Source organism: Sciurus carolinensis, chromosome 7, assembly GCF_902686445.1.
Source record: "Sciurus carolinensis chromosome 7, mSciCar1.2, whole genome shotgun sequence".
NCBI lineage: Eukaryota > Metazoa > Chordata > Mammalia > Rodentia > Sciuridae > Sciurus > Sciurus carolinensis.
In genome coordinates this window covers 52,529,272-52,551,485 of record NC_062219.1, presented here as the reverse complement: position 1 = coordinate 52,551,485, position 22,214 = coordinate 52,529,272, and the positions used below count along the sequence as shown (strand labels likewise).

The window sequence follows — 22,214 nt, the reverse complement described above, 5'->3', positions numbered from 1 at the left end:
CAGATGTCAGTGGGACTCTGAGATATTGCAGATTTCCTCTATTGGCTTATAGTGTCCCTGTAGATTTCCAGTGTATCACCTCCCAGCCTTCAGTATCCGGAAGTCTTGGAGGAACTTGATAATGCAGTGCTTCCGAAGAAAGCTGCCCCTAGCCCGCTACTGGTTCCAGGGCTTGGAGGTGGCTCAGTGCGGAAAGGCTCTCACTGGGCGGTCTGCTCCTAGAAGCTAGCCTTGAAAGGCGCCTCCTGCCGGCGCGGGCCAAGCTGCTTGGGGAAGACCCTGGGTGCCCTGTCCTGGTCCCTGAAGCTGCTTGTGGGCCGGAGCTCGCAGCGCTGGCTTAGGGACTTGGAGCTGGTTCTGTGCAGAAAGGCTCTCACTGGGGGCCTGCTCAGAGAACCTGGAGAAGTTGGCCGTGTGGGAGGAGCCCACCGCCGGAGTGCGCAGGGCTGCCTGGGGAAGACTCTAGCTGCCCTGCCCTACTCTGATAAGCCACCTCTATCCGGGCCTGTTGCCCAGGCCGAGCTTCACCCGGTGGGGGAGACTCACCTGTGGCTCTATTTTAGTCTGAGTCTCTCAATGCCTCTCCTTCTTGAATCCTGGGTTCTGGAGTGACTGGAGATGCAGTCACCCTCTAGTCCGCCATCTTGGGTTGCCTGTGGCATTTTTTTTTAAACAAATCTGTTTGACATTTTGTGCAGATATATGTGTTCCTCTCTCAGTGGAGATTGCTCCAGGAATGCCCTGTACAGAAAACACATTTTCTAGTAAGTATAGCTACTGTTATAGCATCAGCCTTTCTATTCAGCCAGAAAATGTACACTGAAGGTGACAAGTGAATGAAATCCATCTAGGTGTTCAGATCATTTCCAGCAGGTACTGGAAATGTATCTCTCATGGTTTTTATTTTCTTACCAGAACTGTGGACTGGATAAACGCAACATGGGTTATAAGTCAGGTGGACAATTTTAGAATCATTACCCCACTGATGGTTTGTATGAATTTGGATCATTTCATCTTTTCAATGATGAATCTTGGAAAAGCTTTCAATAGCTTACAATAGGTACAGAGCTTTTCATCATGGAGGCTGTGAAGACTCAGCAAGGGCAAGGCAGTCATCCCCGTGCTCCATGAGTACACAAGTAGCATTGGATTTAGATCCTCTTAAGTACCAGTTTTGTTTCTACAGTTCAGGTGTACAACACTGTTTATGAAATAGGTTATGATAGCTAATAAGACATATCACTCTTCATGGAGTTCATTCAAATTGCATAACTTCACAATTTCAGTACTGGCTGAATAGCAGAAAAATATGCCAAGACATTTCCTGAGTATTTAATTAATTCTTATCGTGCTTGATTTTGGGTTAAACATCAGCTTGATGTTTATTAGCCAGTTTCTTTGCTATAATTCTGAAAATTTTTGATCAACAGAATGACTTTTCTTTTGTTTGTTCGTTCCTTCCTCCTTCCCTCCTCCCTCATTCCTTTTCTTTTCTCTTTTTTTAATTTTGTTTTCTCTTCTCTCTTCTTCTCTTTTCTTTTGTATCTTTTCCTTCTTCTTTTGGTGCTGGGGATTGAACCCAGGGGTGTTTATCATTGAACTGTATCCCCAGCCATATTTTTAAAATTTTAAATTTGAGTCAGGGTCATTTTAAGTTGCTTAGGTTCTTACTAAATTTCAGGTTGGCCCTGAACTTGCAATCCTCCTCAGCCTCCCAATTCCCTGGGATTATAGGTGTGTGCCAGTGTATCTGATTTTTTTTTTTTTTTTTCTGATAAACAGGTACTTAATGAGACATTGCTCTTCACAGAGATGACTACAGAAACTTTTTAAAAATATAATTTAGGAATATATAACCATGCTTCACAGATCTGAAATAAACTAGTTTCTTACCACAACTACCTTACAAACACTGCAACCTTTCTTCTCTCCCAAATGACCCTAATATCACATGAAAATATCAGTGGGGAGACCAGAAAACTAGATTTGTGGACAAAAGTATAAACAAAAGGAAAAACAGTAGTTCAGTGGTTTGGTAAAAGCGGGGAATTCAGTGCCACTGGGCTGCTTTGCTCTTCTTACTCTTGATATTTTGGACTCTCTTCTTCAGTCCATCCATGTTAGCTTTTGAGAAGTTTGAATGAGCCATCTGAAACTTATTCACACTTCAGAGGTCACCACTATGCCGATCTTCTTTTTCCCATCTGTTGCTCTCACCAGACACTTGTTTTCTGAGGGCTCAACGCCCTCCACAGAACCCGTCCTCGGTGCAGGTTTGACCATCATACTTCTTCAAGGTGACGTACACACTGCCTGACCACCGGGACTTCTGGAAGAGCCTGGTCATCTCTGTCAGGATCTGCTCGCTCTCCAGCAGCACCATCGCAGCGCTGGGGGAACTTCCCAGTCTGCCAGATCTTTTTTTTTTTTTTTTAACAGAAAACAATTTCCCAGAAATATTACTTTATAGAAATTAACAAATAAACAGACTTTATATTGTATCTTTCAAATATATGAAAAAACAAACAATTTCTGCCAATTTATTCAATCTCTTGAAAGTTATAGTGTACTCACTTGGTCAAAACCAAGCATAGGCATTTTTTTGGGAATAAGTATCATCCAGATAGTTCATAAATTGACAATTCTGGGGCCTGAAAGATATATTAGCATCTTTCACTGAGGATTCCACTGTGATATTGTTGTATGTCCTCAGGATAGCAAAATCCACTAGAAACTGAGTCTTGAAGTAATCATTATGAGGCTTACCCCTCTGCTCCATCTTATGGGTCATGTCGTCAATGGGTATCTTGTCGTCTTGTCCACATTTACTTTGTATGGTATGGAAGTATCATTCAGAAAGACTGAATTCTGTGAAAGAGTCCTGGTTTAGATTCATGCTGAACCTCTCCTTCCATCTTTAATGCCAGTTGCTGGTTATTTAGGACAGCAATGGTCCCCACAGGTTCCAGGGAGATGGCAACAGAACAAGGTTGATGCTAGTAGACTGCAGTTTCTGGAAGAAAAAAAAAAAAATGAATGAAATGAAATGAAAGGGGGCACTTTTTTTCATCATTTCTTTTTAGTTATGTATGATAGTAGAATCTATTTTGATATAATTATACAAGCATGGAATATATCTTATTCTAAGAAAGGGGGATATTTTAGCAAAGTAATGATGGCACTGCACAGGCATGCTGTGTGCATATAAGGAACATGGGTATATTTCCGGTTGTGATTCCACCTCTCCTCAAGACTGATTACACATAGACCTCATTCTCTCATATTCACTATTGGCATTGGCTGTTCCAGCAGATCTATATTTCTGGAACCTTGTCAATTCTGGATCCCAAGTCATGGCCTCTATGGCGGGAGATATCAACAAACAGCTCTGGGGCTGGGGATATAGCTCAGTTGGTAGAGTGCCTGCCTCGCATGCAAAGGCACTGGGTTCAATCCCCAGCACCACAAAAAAACAGACAAACAAACAAACAGCTTTGCTGCTGTAGTTCTACATTCCTCAAAGTGGCTGTGTCAAGTCACGAGATGCCTGCTAAAGAGCCCATATAGGGAAGCCAGGCTCTGGAGTTCTTCCATGGACTGTTTCATCTGACTGGAGATGTAACCACATCTCTGAAGGTCTTTTCCTCAGGTCATGGCAATTGTGGCACTTGCAGGTGAGGGACTTATCTTTAGGTTACTGTAAGTGCAAGCAGGTTGAGAGAACACTTGTAGAAGGTCAATACTGAGTTTTATAAAGTCACATGGAAAATGTAAAGAATTCAGTGGCATGCTGTCAGCTGTTAAGGAAACACTCCTGTTGTAGTAGAATTATAAAACCTCAGCAATGCAAGAAAGTGCTGAACTGTGATTCTCCCATTGCAACCTGGTGAGACACTGTTCTGCATGTGAGAACATCCTCAAACTCTTCAACCAGAAGCAGAAGTGTTCTGAGGCTACCTGAGTCATGACATGACTACCCATTCTGGAAGCCTGTCTGGGTAGAGTACACGGTCCATCCACTGGAGACACTTTGAAGCTGCTCCTTGGTTATTGCCTTTACTTCAGCAGATAATGCTTTCTGGCTGAGTACAAAACTCAGTAGCCAAACTTACCAGAAGTTCCCGTTACCTGTCTGTGTCTGATTGTCTGATCACCTCATAGAGCTCTGTAAGGTCCCCAAGCATTCTACTGCCCATTACTGGCACATCACAGGATCCAGGCAGAATCCTGAATGCTGTGCAGCTGAGTCAGCAAGGTCTCAACCACTGACTGGCCAGGATGGAGCCTGCCTTTGGCCAACTTCGCCATACCATTTAGAGCCATCTTTAAAGTGGCTGACCACCTGAACTATCATTCTGACTACAAAGCACCAAAAGGGATTACAAGCTAAAGTGAGAATCTTGCTCCAGTGCCCAAAGCTCCTTCTCTTGGCAACAGACAGTTGTATCAGTTAGGACTCCTGCTCCATGAGCAGCAATGTCCCTGTTGTTATGGTGATAGCATTCTTGGACTAATTGAGTAAGTTAGAGAATCTGGGGAAGGAGTCACATTTCCTGGAGCTATGCTGAGCAATGTCCGCTGGTGATGTTCACTGACAGTGTGGAAAGGACAGGAAACATCCCTAGTTTAAGCAGTCATGTGTCCAGAGGGCACATTCACAGAGTGGATGTTCTCCCTCCTTGAAATATATTTTATTGGCAAGGAATTTCACGTCTTGAATAGCAGGTCTCTTTACTGCTTTCCTGGGATCATTCTTCAAATACTGCATTGGAAGCTGAATCTGCTTAGGTGTATCAAGCAAGGTTGAAGCTGCAAGCAGAGTAAAAGTGTGAAAGGGAACAGTCACCATTTTGGTGGAGGGATAGGACAGGACCAGCTGTTGTAAAAGCCAAGCATCCTGGAAGCCAGAAATGCATCATGCTGCATGTGCTGGAGGAGGGGGATGACCTTCAGCTTCAAGTCACTTGGTGTAGCTAAGCCTTGAGTCTTTTCATGGATTTTGTTGCAGATTCCTACCCAAATCCTTTATGCAGAGAAGTTGGCATAAAGAGAAGCAGCAAAAACAGCAGCTTAAATTTCTACATTCTCATGTGAATCCAAACTCTGATGAACACAGTGCTAAGCATTCTTCCCCTCAGGAATGATTGATGCCAGACTCCCCAGCACCAGGAGTGTTATGGCGCTTGCCACAGGATCATTACTGCACATCACAGAGAACGTTCTCTTCACCAATTAATTAAGAATCCTCTCCATATGTTTCTGGCTTTGTTTGTAACTTTAAGAACACACAGCCTCAGGAAATTACTTCCAACTCTGAAAACATCAGATAAATTTAGGAATGCAGAATGGATGAGAATAGGGAATGGAAAACTCCAAGAAGTCCTGAGAAAGCCAACAACTGCTTACTCTGTTCGCCAGGTTTGACTCGGGAGCCCTTTGTCCGGTTCCATTAGAAGCAGGCATTCAGTTCCTGTTCACCATAGCTGGCTGGCATCATCTGCCAGGAAGGACTTAGTTGAGCTTGACACCATGACCTGAATAGTTACTCCATTAGCCCAGTCAGAAAGATGGCAATCTCTGTCATCTTCTCCCACTGCCTTCTCGCAGATTTTCCCTCTACATTCTGTCAAGTCAGGTTTCCCACACATCCTGGACTGATCTTAAAGTTATCATAAACTTGTGCTGGACGGAGTGTGCAAGAGTGTCCTTGAACGCCCAAGTGAGAGTGGCTAAGGAAGGCAGCAGATTAAACAATTCGTTTTGTGAATAAGGGGACTGAAAATGGCCATGGTTAAAGATCTCGTGGGACTTCATTAACCGTACTGATGCATTTGACAAGAAAATTTGATTGCATACAACAGTTTTTCTGTGTGTGTGTGTGTGTGTGTGTCACTGTCTAGGGGTCTCAGGTTGGTTGTCTCCACTTAGCAAAGAATTGAAGAACAGGATACAAAGATAGCAAGCAAACAGCAGATTGAATAGAACAGTCGAAGAAACAGTAACAGACTTCTCCAAAGAGAAGGGGCCCCTGAGTCAGGAGTCCAGTGGCAAAGTTTTGGATTGTTCTCATTTTAGTTCCTGGAATCTCCTCCTTTCCTTATCTCCTCCCCTGCAACACTCTCCTCACTGTGGTTCATTGGCGCTCCCAGGGTCCATGCATCTATTTTCGTTTTTCTGTTCGATTCCCCGCTTAGGTGTGGAAGTGTCTAACTGGTCACCTGCTTGTATACACAAGCACTTCCATCAGTGGGATGTAGCTCAGAGGTTAAGTACCCCTGGGTTCAATCCCCAGTACCAAAATAAATAAATAAATAAATAAATAGCTGATCAATACTCCAAAAAAATTCTTTTCTCTTTTTTGTCTTGTTTTGTTTTCATTTTTTATATTGATGATTGAACCCAGGGGTGCGTTAACACTGCATTACAGTCTCAGACCTCCTTTTATTAAAAAAAAAAAAATTGAGACAGCTAAGTGACTATGGATGGCCATGTGGTCTTGAATTTGTGATCCTCTGCCTCTGCCTCCTGAGTCGCAGCTGCATGTGCTTCACTGCACGTGGCTAAAACTTTATTGTTGTGATAGTAAGGACCAGATTCTAGTTTTGCAGTTCTTTAGATATTAATATTCAATTTTTAGGAACACTTCTCAATAATTCCTTTTTTCTAACCTTAACTTGTTCACACATAGAATTCCTTTCACACTATTCATCTTCCACAAACCTACAATGTTCCTACTCATTCTATTAACTTTAGTTTCTTTTGTTGATTGGAATTTACATTCTTTCATATCTAATGAACAATGGGAAGCAAAGTGTTTTAGACAGCTTTTTCCACTGCTATGATTTAAAGACCCAATCAGATCAACCGCTGAGGAGGAACAATTTATGTGGGGGCTTACGGTTTCAGAAGTCTCAGTCCATGGACAGCAGGCTCCATTCCTTGGGGCTTGGGTTGAGGTCAAACATCATGGCGGAGTGTTTGGAAGAGGGAAGCAGCTCACAAGATAATAGAAAGCAGATAGAGGGAGAGAGAGAGAGAGAGAGAGAGAGAGAGAGAGAGAGAGAGAGAGAGAATCCACTCTCCAGATACAAAACATATACCCCATAGCCACCCCCTCAATGAACCATTTCCTCCAGTCACATCCCACCTACCTCCAGCTATCACCCAGTTAATCCTATCAGGGATCAAGTCACTGATTAGGTTAGGGCTGTAGCCCAATCATTTCTCCTCCAAATCTTGCATTGTCTCACATGGGAGCTTTTGGGGGAAGGTGTCCAAACCATAACACAAACCACTGTGAACTCCACTCCAGCAATTATACAGTGGAAAGCCTATAAACTGTAACTTCCAGAAGCATGTATTATCTCACAGTGTAATTTGTCCTGGTGGCACAGAACATGTTAATAACAGTTCTAATACCTTTAGTCTCTGTGTCAAAGAAACTGTAGAGGAAGCAAAAGTGTATCACTATCCCCTTATCTTTATTTGTTTTAAATCACCCTGAGAATGACATTGTTGTTTGTATGGATTTCTCTCACACCAACTTTCCAGTATTGTTATTTGTTGGGGGAGCCTGGTCAGTGCGGGGAGGGTGCTGGGGGATGGAAACCAGGCACCTCTCCCATGATAGGGAAATGCACTAGTTCTGAGCTATACGCCCAACCCCCAACTGTCTATTCTGGATTTGAAGGAAAAAAAAAACAACAACAACAAAGCATTATGGTATACGAATTTTAACATCTTTTATAAGAGAATATTTTGTATATTTGCTTAACTCATTTATTCATTTATTATGAACAATTATATTTGAATTGCTTGTAAAGATGAGACATCTAACAGCTAACCATCATGTTAGTGTTTGGCAGACAAATTTTATACTATAGATATCACATAACTCATTTTACTGGTAAACCTAAGTAGGAAAAGTTCTGTATCTGAATCATATGGAATGCTGAAAACCCTAAAGACAAGTGTGTTTTAATTAAACCAACCATATTCTTTTTTGTGTGTGTACTGGAGATTGAAGTCAGGGGCACTTGACCACTGAGTCACATCCCTTGTTTTATTTTGTATTTTATTTAGAGACAGGGTCTCACTGAATTGCTTAGTCCCTCGCTTTTACTGAGATTGGCTTTGAACTCCAGATCCTCCTGCCTCAGCCTTCCGAGCTGCTGGGATTACAGGCATGTGCCACCACACCCTGCTCTTAAAGTATTGACTAGTATTTGTGAAAACACTTCAGATTTTTCATATGCCATCTGTTAGGAACTTTAGAAAGAGGTAATCTCGGATGCATGCAATTTTTTAGATGCTTCTACCAATTAAAAAATGCTTCTCATTGATTCTGTGGTGTTTTGGATCCTTCCTTTTCTAATCCATCTCTTAAATTAACAATTCCATCTAGGTGAAAACTTCCCCCATTGTGTTCATTATAATTCCAAGGTGTCCTTGGTACCAATTTCCCCCCAAAATTACAAGACCTATGGGCTCAAATTTTTTTTCTGAATAAAGTTAGTAATCCCAGAACATCGACTCCCAGACTCCTAGAGTCCTGGACTCCTTAGATTTGGAGGAACCCACTTTCAAAAGGCACCTGAGGCCTGTAATTGGATAGAACCCAGTTAATTATTAGATCCACTGTGATGATGGTTTCTGTCCAGCAAAAAATACCGAAATAAAGATAGAAAACTTGATACACAAATTTGTGGAGCTCGAATTAAAGAGAAAACTTGCCTAGACCTCAGTTACTCTGTGAGATCAATGGATACAAGGGCCTCTGGCTGGTCTATTCCCTTGATCACATGGGGCTCCTGGAGGCCTCCTTCAGATTCCATTTCCCATGTCAGTCTGTTAAAAAAACAGAACAAACAAACAAAAAACACTTTAGACAGATTGTTTATCAGAGTTTGAGCAAAGAAACAACCCATGAATTGGGCAGTACCCTGAACCTATTAATGTTGAGAGAACTTCACCTAACAATGTGGGCAGGCAATCTTTATAGGCAGAGAAGGAAGTGACATACAGAAAGATCCTCACTATTTGCAGCTTAGCATTTGCCATATTTGGACATGTCTGGAGAGTGTGCAGCCTGTGACTGGCTAAAAGCTTGGCTAATATGATTGGTCAAGGCTTAACTATTTGCTCTAAGAATATATGCTCCGTTATTTGTAGTTTGTTGCCATACTGTTAGGTTACAGTATGGTATGTAAGGAGACAGCTTTGGGTCAAATTTAATTTATCACAATTTATTGGGATTTCTTTGAACCAAAATGTGAATTTAAAAAATTTTATAAGTTTAATCTCCTGAATATTGTATATGTATAGTTCAGAGGGTGGATACCCTCATGTATCAGAAATAGTGCTGCTTTAGTAACATCAAATATGAAAATAATATGTTGATAATTTAAATTACTGACATCTAAATTCTCATGTTAGTTCATATAGTATATTTGAAAACAAAGAAGATTATTTCAAGAATAGTTTTAATGTTATGTTTAATTAACTTTTAATATAGTCTTTTAAGTTATCATTAGAAAATGCAAAAAAAAAAAAAGCCACAAGAGCTCAATGCAAAAAAAAAAAAGAAAGCCAGAAGAGCCCAATCATTTTCAAAAATCGAGAATTGTGAATACAAGAAAAACCATGGGAATCTATATCTCTAATCACAATGGTATTGTCATTATACATGTTTACTGACTATGCATCTGAAAGTAATTTCCTCCACGACACTGTAATTTCTTGTTATGGTTTGGATGTAAAATGTCCCCCAAAGGCCACGTGCTAAAGGCTTGGTTGCCAGCCTGTGATCCTATTGAGGTGACGTAAGCTTAGGAAGTGGGGCCTACCTTGAGCCTCTGAATGGTGTATTGCGTCAATGGAGCCTTCCTTTCTTTCTCTTTCTCTGTGCTTCTGGGCCACCATCAGGTAAGCCCCTCTGCTCCACCTTGTGCTCTCCACATGATGCTCTGTCCAGCCACAGGCCTAAATGCATGAGACCAGTCAACTATGGGCAGAAACCTCTGCAACTATAAGCCAAAATGAATCTTTCCTTCCTTTAGTTGATTTCTGTCAGGTATTTTGTCATAGCAATAAAAATGTCAGTAATATCCCCCATCCCTACTTTTTTTTTTTTTTAAATGCTGGAGAAAGCTACCACTTAGATGGACATGATTTTAATGATTGTAAATAAAAGAAAATCTTTTGTCTTTTTAAATTTTAGGGACTGGGTGTTGCTATACTGGGACCCACCTTTCAAGATTTGGCAAGGAATGTAAACAGAAACATCAGCAGTCTTTCTTTCATTTTTGTGGGCCGTGCCTCTGGATTTCTGTGTGGCTCTCTGATTGGTGGAGTTCTTTTTGACTGTATGAATGATTTTTTACTTTTGGGTAAGTAAGTACTGATTTCTGCTTCTGTTACTATCATTGAATTTATAACATGGCTCTACCTATGAAAACAGTAGCCTGCAGAGTGGGTGATGCCTGAAATGGGTGGTGTTCAAGTGTCCTCCAGGGAAGGTGGGTTTCCATGGTTTCTGCTGTCACTTTGTCAGTTCAGGGGAACATGTGTTGGGCTCTCTGGAAACTTAGATCAGCCCTCTGGCGTGTGCCTTAGCAATCTTCAGGCTTCTAGACCTTCACTGTAAATTAGGTACCACTGTAGGATCATGCACTGACTGTCCAAAAGGCTCTCTCATCAGGATGTAGGGCAGATCTCCTAGGGCCACAGGGATCAGAATGAGCTCCTGGAATCTGCCCAAGCTCTACGGACTCTGGATTGAAAATGATGGGCAGGGGATGGTGGGTGAACTGAGATAGGTTCCATTTTTGTCCCTGCTGCCCCATGTCAGTGATGACCCCAGACTATAAATAGATGGCAATGCTTTTCACATACTCCTTTTTGGATAAATTGCAATATTTTTAAAAATCTAGATTAGTGTGATGAAATTCCTTTGGAAGCAAGGAGAATAATTTATTGCTGATGAATTTAAAAAGCTCTTTTAATTCTAAAGCAGGTTGAAAGAATATATTTCTTGTATTTCTCTCCATGTTTCTAAAATTATGAGTAAATTTTTACTATATGGATTGCATTTTCTTTTTGACTTTTTATACAATTAAATCCTACTTAAAAATCTCTTCAGTTTCTTTTATGTGAAACATTTAAGTAAATAGTTTTTGACTTTTGTGTTTTGCTATGAAACTTTTCTTTGCAGTCCAATTTATAGTCTGATTACTATCAGTTCTAAATTGTATTCATGTCATAGTATTTTACATTTTATAGTCCATAGCCATATAAGATTTAAATGATGTAGATTCATACCATTCATGAAATCATACATGTACTAGGGTAATGATGTCTGTCCCATTCCACCAGTTTTCATACCCCCTCACCCTCTCATTTCCCTGATGTAATCTAAAGTTCCTCCATTCTTCTCTTGCCCTGCATCCCCACCCCCATTATATATCATCATCCACTTACCAGGGAAAACATTAGGCCTTTGGTTTTTTGGGATTGACTTATTTCACTTAGCATGATATTCTCCATTTTCATCTATTTACACAAATGGTATGAATCTACATGTGCATAAACATTGAAACAAAATGATGTACCCCATTTGTGTACAATGAATCCAAATGCAATTTGTAAAAAATAAAAAAAAAAGATTTAAATGAAATAACATCTTATGAGAGTTGCTTGAATGCTCATCTCCTCATAATTACAGTTTTAATTTGACTTTATTTTCCTTTGGAAGTTTTTATGGTGATGATCATATCATGATGCATGCTATTCCTTTCTTTTTTTTTTCTTTTTTTTTTTTTTTTTGGTACCAGGTATGAAACCCAGGGGTGCTTTACCACTGAGCCACATCCCTAGCTCTTTCAATTTTTGTACTTTGAGACAGGACCTTGCTAAGTTGCTGAGGCTCACTTTGAACTTGGGATCTTCCTGCTTCAGTCTCCCCAGCTACTGGGTTATAGGCAGGTGCCACAGCATTTGGCTTTGTAATGTTTCCTAATAGCTGCTTTTTAACTTTTCTTCTCAGGGACGTCAATGTTAGCTACCGCAGTTGGTCTTTACCTTATTCCTTTTTGCAAGAGAGCAGTATTATTGATAGTCATGATGTCTGTCCTTGGTGCTTCAATAGGTATCCTGGATACAGGTAAGTGAGTACTTCAGTGTCATCTCTGAGAGAGCAGATGGTGTTAAACTGTCACTCACTAACAGAAGGGAGATCAGTAGAGTAGAGCAAATGAATCAGGGGGAGGGAGAAAGGGAAGGAAAATTAAGGTACTGGGGATGAGTTGATCCAATTATGATACATGCGTGAATGTATATGGCTTAACGAATCCCACTACTATGTATAATTCTAATGCAACAATAAAGATTTTTAAAAACTGTCACTTGTGATGCTCTTGAAATGACATGGGCTTTCCGAGTGGGTCATTCAGAATCACCCTTCTATCAGTTATTCTTACCAGTTAGGGCATCAGAGAAATAGGAAGTGAACTTACAGAATTTTGTTGATTTTTAGTATCCCAAAGGGGAAGCACCCCCTCTTGTGGCTAATTACAGTACAGGGGAGCAGGCTATCAGTTTGGGATAGATTTTTATTATTGTAGTGTAAGGAATTGATAATTTACTAGGATAAAACAAGTTTTGGACCCTTATTTGGTGGTGGAAGAAGAGAAGCAGCCATCCAGTTTAAACTGTACCCCTGTTTCTGAGCTAAGAGGAACCCATATTGTATGCTACTTTGATTTCCTTTCTTTTCCCTGTCAGTTTCCTGCCCCACTGCAGTAGAGTTAATGCATGTGTCATCAAGGAACCCAGGTGATGTTTATTGAGGGCCAAATCCAACTTGGTATGCCTGCCTTCCCAATCTAATGTTATTAGATACAGTAAGGAAATATATGTCAGACTTAGTTTGGTTGTAAAACTACAAGGTAGAATTATGCATTTATCAGAAAATATCTGATCTTTAAAAAAGGAAGCCAAACACTTGATGCGTCCAGCCTTTCACCCTGCAGGTGTTCAGACAGGGCGAGTGCAGCTGCTGAAAGGTGTTCTTGTTCCCTCTAACAGGCACACCAGGGTCCTGCAGTATTCAGGTTCCTCAATGTGTGTTTTGCATCTGGTTTATACATAGGTAAATAATGTTCTTGAAGTGGCTACCAATTCCAAGAAAGCTTCAGTAATTGGCTACTATCTGATGTAATATTTGTCTAGTAAATATATTTTTTAAGTTAATATTTTTGTAGTTGTAGATGGACAGAATGTCTTTATTTTCTTTATTTTCTATGTGGTACTGAAGAATGAACCCAGTACCCCGCACATGCTAGGCAAATACTCTGCCACTGAGCTACGGCCCCAGCCCCATATATATTTAAACTCTTTAGAAATAAATAGGTGTATAAGCATTAATTCCCAGTACAATGTTAGCACTGTTTTATGAAAAGCTTTTGCTAATGTGCCGGGAGGTAGTGGTTTATAGCTTGTAGAATTTCGGCATCTGAGAGATGTTATAAGCCTTAGCTCTCTGGTGGTATTGGGTTAGAGTTCCTTAATCAGAGAACTGGGTCAGGTGTGATGTTTGATAACTCTGAATGCTACAATGCGCAGGCCACAAAATACAGACTCAGTCTTCTTTTCATAATTAGCTTTTAAAAAGTTACTGTGTTTAACATAAATCATTTCCCCATTTTTCATTGGCAGGTTGTAATGTCCTCATCTTGGATATTTGGGGGGATGAAGGAGCCCCACACATGCAGTCTTTACACTTTGGTTTCGCCTTGGGTGCCTTTCTGGCTCCACTTCTGGCTAAATTGGCCTTGGGTACCACAGTGTCTGCTGAAAACCACACAGAGCCTGACTTTCAGCCTCCAGCCACCAATGGATCACCTGAAGCTGACTCGGTCTCTCTGTTTGGATTGCCTGATGACATGAATCTCCTGTGGGCTTACGCTTTTATTGGCACTTATGTTTTTATAGTGTCTGTCTTCCTGTTTGCTCTGTTTTTCAAGAAAAGCTCAAGGCAGGAAAAATCAAAAGCATTTGCTCAGGAAAGTCGAAGAGCTGAATATCACAAGAGCCTTCTCTGCCTCCTTTTCCTGTTCTTCTTTTTTTACGTTGGAGCAGAGATAACTTATGGTTCTTATGTTTTCTCCTTTGCCACCACCTATGCTGGCATGGAAGAAAGTGAAGCAGCTGGGTTGAACTCCATCTTCTGGGGGACCTTTGCAGCCTGCAGGGGCCTGGCGATCTTCTTTGCTACCTGTCTACAGCCTGGCACCATGATTGTGTTGAGCAACATTGGCAGCCTGGCTTCATCTTTGTTTCTGGTGCTTTTCAACAAGAGTCCACTTTGTCTCTGGATTGCCACTTCAGTGTATGGGGCCTCGATGGCAGCCACATTTCCCAGTGGTATTTCCTGGATTGAGCAGTACACAACCATAAGTGGGAAATCTGCAGCTTTTTTGGTAATTGGTGCTGCCCTGGGAGAAATGGCTATTCCTGCAATAATTGGAATTGTTGAAGGACAATATCCAGATTTGCCGATAGTTCTGTACTCCTGTTTGGGGTCAGCAATATCCACTGCTGTTATATTTCCTGTGCTGTATAAATTAGCCACCTTGCCTCTGGATCGCCAGCAAAAAGCAAACAGAAAGAGTGAGGACAAGAAAGCCATGCCCTCTAGTTCTAGGTTATAAAAGTAGAATGAAGAGGTGGATGGATAAGAATGGGATGAAGTGAATGTTGAAGTGTTTTGAAATAAATGATACAATGAGTCATCCTGTGAAAGAGATGTGAAATATTTTGATATAGCCCATGGACAAAGTCTCCAATTCCTTCTTCTCAAATGTGTTGATCTTTGCATCTTCTGCAGTTAATACTGGTGATTCCCCTATGAAGCCCCTTGCCAGAAAGTTAGAACAAAAAGGACTAACACTTTGGGAAGATGGATTATTTATTGACTGCCCTGAATAATTACCACTTGCAAAGAAGCCATCACAGTAGAGCATTTGCAGATTTTCAGCATGCTTTGGGGGTGCCGAAATAAGATGTCCGTTCCATTTGTAGCAAATGCTAAAAGGATATGAAACGTTGCATGATTCCTAGAGTCTTCCATAAACTACCAAGTCACCTTACGGTAGTATGAAGCCAATTAAGTGATATTTTATGGTCTATACCTTTCAGAACATGCCAAGAAGCTGTTTGAGAACTTGGGTAATGTCCTAAAAGAGCAAGACCATGGAGGAATGGATTGGATTTGCTGAGCAAATTGTCATGCATATTCTGCCTGGAAAGTTCAGTGGAGTAGCTTCATGGAAAAGATCTTTGGAATATATGCTTTTATTAATTACTTTACCTTACCTGTAGGGTTAGACCAAAGAACGCTATTGACTCACCTGATGTTTGACTTCCATGAAGAGAACACAGCAGGACCCAGGAGACCTGGCTTCAAGAGGTTTCTGTGCCTTCTGGCTCTACCCTGAGAAACTTAACATAGGCCTTGTCTACGTCATATCCTGATCTGTGATTCTAGAAATGAAATTGAAATGATTTCCAAATTGAAAATCCAAACATTTCCAAGTGTATACAAGATATCTCCCAAATTAATACATGTGTCAGTCCATCCTTCATTTTAAAGGAGAAATGAATCAAAAAATTTAAGTGTGTGCTACCGATAATGAGTATAAGCAATTTAATATACTTAAATTTTAATACTTAATATACTTAATTTTAATACATTATTTGAATAAATTTCTGAAGAATACCTTTTTGGTGTGTAATTTCATTGATTCGAAGGTATTCATTTTTACCACACTTTTACCATCTCTGAAATCAGGATTAGCCATCCAATCCATGATCATTAACATGTGGCTGAGTTAGTTCCATTTATTCCTTATACATATATAAATATATAATAATGCTCTATTTTACTCTAATCACTATCTCCATTTCAGTGAAATACAGTAATTCTTTCAATTATGGAGATGAAAGAGAGTAGTTTTTAAAGTGTTTTTTACATTGTTTTTCTTTTACATGCTTGGGATTAAACTCATGACCTGATGCATGCTAGGCAAGCACTCCATCAGTGAGCTATCCCCCGTCCTGAAAAAAAGTTATTTTTGTGTGCTAATTTTCTCTCCATTTATGTTCAGGTGGGATGTGGCAACACAGTTCTGATTTCAGAAGCTGTTTTGGAGTTGGCTGCAATAGAGCTACACACAGGGTCTTTTGAGGCCTTTGCCTACCTCCCAAACTGAGTCCACAGACTGTTTCAGGATTGAATCTTCACTCATTTGCGTACTAATCACATCCTAAGCTCTGCAAACCAGCCAACTAGTTTAATTTGCAGGAGGCACAGTCTTTGCCAGGGACTGGACTACTTGTGTCCCCTATGTAGGGCTCCACCTCCCTGGTTGGAAGTACCTGAGAAAGCAGTGTAAAGATGAGAAGGTGGTTTGGTGTCCAGGCAGCAGGAATGAGTAAGGGAAATTCCCATGAGTAGGACAAAATTGGTGTGGCTAGTCTCTGATAAATGACTAGAATCAATGAGAGATTTTGGTTACCTCTTCCCAAGTTTTATGCTGAGTGACGTGATTTCCATCTGATTACAGTAAATTTACTTTCTCGTATCCAATTTCTATAAATTTGATTTGGAAGAAAAAATTGGTTTAGTTTGTCTTAATGAAACACAACACTTTTCTTGACCACTGCCCATTCACCTTCCACGTCCAACACAACATTGATTTATGCTAAGAACCTAACAATTTTGGAGAAGGCTGGTGGGAGAATTAATACCAAAGAGCCTGCTTCTCCTTTTGTACTTTACCATCCCCTCAACCTCAGCTTGGAAATTATCTCTGGTCCATTCACAGCTTTTCCTCAGGCTGTTGGGTCTTAGATAGTAGCAGTCGTTTAACTGCTGGGAAGCCCATTACTATAGGACTTCTACTGCCAACCTCAACTTTTTGAGCATAGAAAATGTAGCTGAGGAAAAGAAGCATGTTAACGAGAATGTGGCATAAAATTGGGAAATCCACACCAGAAAATCCAGTGGATTCTACAATGCAAACTATGAATGGCCACTGTGTTAGTCAGCTTTCTTTTCACTATAACAAATATCTGAGACAATCCACTTAAAGAGAAAAAAGGTTTATTTTGGCTCACACTTTTGGAGTTTGCAGATCACAATTGCTTTTGGTGTGTGGCAGTGCAGCACATCATGGCAGGAGCATATGATGGAGTAAAACTGCTCACCTCATGCCCAGGAAGCAAAAGCAGATGAGAAGGGGCAGCATCCCAAAGCTGCTCTGAGGCACACACTTTCTATGCCCTAAAGACCTCCCACTAGATTTCACTTCTTTTAAAGACACCTCTACTTCTCATAGCTCTACTCTGGAGACTGAATCTGTAACACATGGGGCTTTGGGGACTTTGAAGATCCAAACTATGGTATTTGTCTCTAACGCCAAAATCTCTTGTCTACCTCACTTTCTTGACCTGTGAATTCACCCAAAATGAGCTCAGGTTACCCCCAAGTGTTCCCAAAGGATGACTGTCCCAGTGTTGTTCAATATTTCAAGTTCAAAGTCTCCTCTAAGAATAAAGGCAAACTCTTAGGTGTGAGCCCTATAAGTATGAAAAAAAGTTACATACTTTGGAGATCCATGGTGGCAGAGTCACAGAGTAAACTGCCCTCCAAGAGGAATAGAAAGGGAATGGATCAAAACAAGACCTAAACCCAGCAGGGAAAACATGAGATCCTACAGGGCCATGTCCAGCATACAGGGTACACTGCAGGGACAGGAGGTGTGCTCTCCTGTCCTGGACAGTCCTGACTCTATGGCATTGCTGGTTTTAGCTCACATGACTAAAACCACATCACGTCATTGGCTGGCTCTGTTCAATGCCTGCAGCTTCCCTTGGCAGGTATTTCACATTTCTGGCACTTGCCTTCTTGTGGTCTCCCTTTTAGCTCTGCTGTCATTTCCACAAATCCATATATTGTCCTCCAAGGAGCTGCTTACAGAGACCTGCACCTGTCACATACTAACTACACTGCTTCCCAGTGTTTCCTTTGAAATATTGATAGAGGCCTCCACTACCCAAGAAATCTCTTGTTCTGCTTTCCAGAAAAACCAGCAGCACCATGTGCCCAGTGCTGAGCCCACCTGAACCATGACTACAGTGGCCTCAGAGGGTCCCACTAACTGAATGCAAGGAAACCAATCCATAGGTAGGTGAGGCACCAGGGCTCTTTCCACAAAGGAAGGTTTTGGGGAGGAATTTATACGTGTTTGCTTCTGAGCCTGTAATGCTTGGGATGGCCTTGCAGATCTCTGAGTTGCTCTCAAGGCCTCCTTTCTGTACTTTTGCTCCAAAGCACTTGGCTTCTTATTATCGGTGCTAATGACTGCACTCTCTTTTTTGAAAGTTTGTACTTGCTTCTTATCTGGCCAAACTGTGATATTCTTTTAATTTCACTTCACTTCAGACTTTATTTTGTCTATTTTATTTCAGTTTAGTACTGGGATTAAACCTGGAGGTGTTTACCACTGGGCTACATCCCCAGCCCTTTTTCTTCTTGATTTTGAGATAAGGTCTCACTAAGTTGCTGAGGGTCTTGCTAAGTTGTTGAGACTGACCTCAAACTTGCAGTGCTCCTGCCTTGGCTCCCCAGCTGCTGGGATTACATGTGCCATTACTGTGCCTGGCTCAACTGTGGATTTTTAAAACTTTTCTGTTGTTCCTTTTTGAATCAAATTGTCACTGTAAATTTAGATATAAGCAGTTAGTAATACCTGTATCACTACTTAAATGCTTTGCTGCTTTCAAATATCTGATACCAAGGAAACTAGCCCATCATCTTTTTTTTTTTTTTTTCAGGATCTAAGAGAAGGATTTATTGGCTACCATATAGCAAGAAAAAAAAATTACACTTCTTCCAAAAACAGGCACTCAAATTGAGCTGAGGGGAAATTACTGGACTGTTCAGTTACAAAGTCCCAAAGACAGCCCCAATGTGTCAGGATTCCTGGTAGCTAAGGAAGCTAAGGTTTCTGCCTCCTCTAGTTTTCTGGTTAATCACCAGCATTTGGACTACAGGAGCATACGGACAGTCCCCCTTGGTTGCTGTCCTTTATCTGCTGACACAACCCAAGAATTGGTTCAAACAGGAAGGGCCAGAAACTGGCATCCTTAGCCTCTTAGCACTCTCTCTGTGTTGGACCCCCAGGAGCACCTGGCACCTGTTGAGAGGCTGAGCCCATATGCACTAGCTTATCATCTTTAAGTTCAATCTCTCACATAGTCTCAGGACCTGGGCAAAATGCTACCATTTTTTTCCCCCAAAAGTGTAACGAAGATGGGCTTTAGCACTATTCTTAAGAAAGACCATATTTCCCCTGAACATCTCATCAGCTTCACCTTTACTGTCCCCATTCTTCTCAGCTTTCAGGCTCTCTGAACCTTCACCAGAGTCACCCATTACCTCTGCTTATAGCACTCTAGATTTCTCCATGAAAAATTCCAAAGACTCCTCTCCATCCCCAGGTATATAATAATGACAAAGACCTACCTTCTTGGTACACATTTCCTGTGCTAAACAATTTCCATTGCTATAAACCGAAATAAGAAACATAAAGAGAAAAGGTTTATTTTGGCTCACTGTTTGGAGGTTCCAGTCCATGATGAGTTGGCCACACTTCTTGTGGGCTTGTCACATAGCAGGACATCATGGTGGGAGCATGTGCCAGATCCAAATTCCTTACCTCAAGGACAGGAAAGAAAAGGGTGTGAGAAGAGGGTTAGAGTCCCACAGTCCCTTTCAATGTGACACTCCTAATGAATTGGCACAACTGGGACTCTGTCCCCATTAAAGAATTACTCCCCACTTGGCCCACTCACCTGCCTGTGGCAACTCCCCTCTTCCTTTCTTTGTCTATAACTTGCCTACTCTGAGTACCTTGTACAAGTGGAATCATACAGAATGTGTCCTGTTGTCACTAGCTCATTTCACTTAGCATAACGTCTTCAAGGTTCATCAGTGTTGTAGCACATGTCATCATTTCATTCCTTGTTCAGCCCAAATAACATTCCATTGTTTGTGTATTTCATGTGGTATTTATCTGTTCATCTGTGGGTGGACACTTGGGCATTTCCAGTGTTTGGATGTTGTAGATAATGTTGGTGTGAATATGGGTACACAAATAGCCTCCGAGAACTATTTCCAGTTCTTTTGGGGTATATGCCCATAAGTGGACCATATGGTAATCCTATGTTTAATATTGTTATGGTTTAGATAGGAGGCGTGCCCCAAAAGCCCATGTGTGAGATACTGCAAGGAAGTTCAGAGGCGAAATGAATGAGTTATGAGAACCTTATCCTAATCAGTGCATTAATCCCCCAATAAGGATTGACTGGGTGGTAACTGTAGGCCGGTAGGGTGTAGCTGAAGGAGGTGAATCCTTCAGGGTGTGGCTTTGGAGTGTAAATTTTGTTCCCTGGAGAGTGAACTCTTTTTCTACTTCCATGTTCTGAACTACTTTCCTCCATCACACGTTTCTGCCATGATGTTCTGTTTCACCTTGTGCCCTGTGGGAATGAAGCTGGCTGTCTATGGACTGAGACCTCTGAAATCATGAACCCCAAAATAAACTTGTCTTTTGGTCACAGCAGTGAAAAAGCTAAGAAAAATATTTCAGTGTGTTTTTATTATTTGGCGGAGATTTTGTCTTATTTGGTTTATTCAGAAGAGACCAGCTATAGAAAAAGATAAGAGAATATAGACTTTTTTATTTGGTGGTTATTTTGTCTAATCCAATTTCTTCAGAAGAGATGGGCTACAGGAAGAAGATAGAGATAGATAATTTTTAAAAGTATTACTTATTAATCAGCTTGGCCTCACCCAGGTAGTGAAGAAATGAATTCAAAGAAGGGTTTTTGTCAAGCACCTACCTCAACCTTTTGTCATCTCTCTTTCCAATTTTCGTTCTATATTTTAGCAAGGGCTTGAGGTTTTAGCAAGTGCTATGCACCATAGACTATTAATGAACTTCGCCTGTTCCTGGAGTCCTGAGTATCATTATCGTGTGTTTTGGGACAGTATCCGATTTACTGATAATTGAATGGTCCCACGCCTTGTTTACAAACATGAAGATCCCTCCGACTGCCTGGAAGCAGAGGGTATATGATCAGGGAACCATGGGCTGGGCTGCTCTTTGCTTCTCTCACCCCATTTCTGGCCCTCTGGGGGACTGCTTCCTGCTCTTCCCTTTTCATGGCACAGTCTGAATATTTCTGGTCAGAATGCAGAAGGAACCTCTGTGATCTGGTAGTCGCCATTGTTCTTATTGGGCCTACTCTCAGAAGTTGCTGGTCAGCCCTTGATGGGTTCACCTTGGTTTGATGCTGCCACTCCCTTCCATTCGTGCCTTGTCTGGTCCAAGTCCAGAACACCTTAAAACTCAAAGGTTCCATACCAGGGGCTGTACTAAGCTTAGGGAATGTTGCTAATGGGTGCCTGAATGAGATTAGCAGGCCCAGGACCCATGATCTGGTTTATCCTTTTAATCAGAATGGAAAAGCAGAATGTCAGCAAATTTCAGACATTTTTGTGGGGCTCAGTGGTGCATGTCTTGTAATCCTAGCTACTTGGGAGGCTGATGTTGGAGAATCACTTGTTTGAGACCAGCCTAGACAACCTAGTGAGATCCTGCCTCAGAATAAAATAAAAAGGGCCGGGGATGTAGCTCAGTGGTAGAGTGCTTGCCTTGCATGTACCAGGCCCTGGGTTCACTCCCAGGACCTACCTACACCCTAGTCCCCATCAAAAGAACTGAAGATGATGTTGGAAGAGTCCATTAGACAAGGTTCTTGGACTGCTTGTTTTTTACCAAGGTGGGGGAGAAAGGCATTGTCCTAGTAGGGCAGATTTATACTTGGGTGAGCTATAAGTAGTTTCCCAGTTGGCAGGAGATATTAATACAACCTAATCTCTTTGGAACAGAGAGTTTCCAAGTCCTTTAACAGATATAGACTGAGTATTTACCATATTCAGTAACCAGGGTTCTTGGGGGGTGGGGACATGAAAAGACAGAGATCCTTGTCTTCACTGAGCTTATGTTTTATTATTTCAAGTAAGATTTTCTAGATGGAGGATCCAGTAAAGATTATTAAATTTGTCTTAGGCAGTTCTAAGAAGGAAA

General features: G+C 41.2%; 1 protein-coding gene and 2 pseudogenes across 1 annotated transcript; 1 reads left to right on the top strand and 2 right to left on the bottom strand.

Annotated features, from left to right (window-relative positions):
• Positions 1–2,050: 2,050 nt before the first annotated feature.
• On the bottom strand, positions 2,051–2,383 carry LOC124989217 (signal recognition particle 14 kDa protein-like; annotated as a pseudogene).
• A 195-nt stretch (positions 2,384–2,578) lies between these two features.
• Positions 2,579–5,531, bottom strand: LOC124989216 (integrator complex subunit 7-like; annotated as a pseudogene).
• A 4,820-nt stretch (positions 5,532–10,351) lies between these two features.
• On the top strand, positions 10,352–14,708 carry LOC124989502 (sodium-dependent glucose transporter 1-like). The gene is made up of 3 exons (XM_047559330.1): positions 10,352–10,388; positions 12,044–12,160; positions 13,714–14,708. The coding sequence occupies exons 1-3, from the start codon at positions 10,367–10,369 to the stop codon at positions 14,706–14,708; spliced, it is 1,134 nt and encodes a 377-aa protein (XP_047415286.1). The 5' UTR covers positions 10,352–10,366.
• The last annotated feature ends 7,506 nt before the right edge of the window (positions 14,709–22,214 follow it).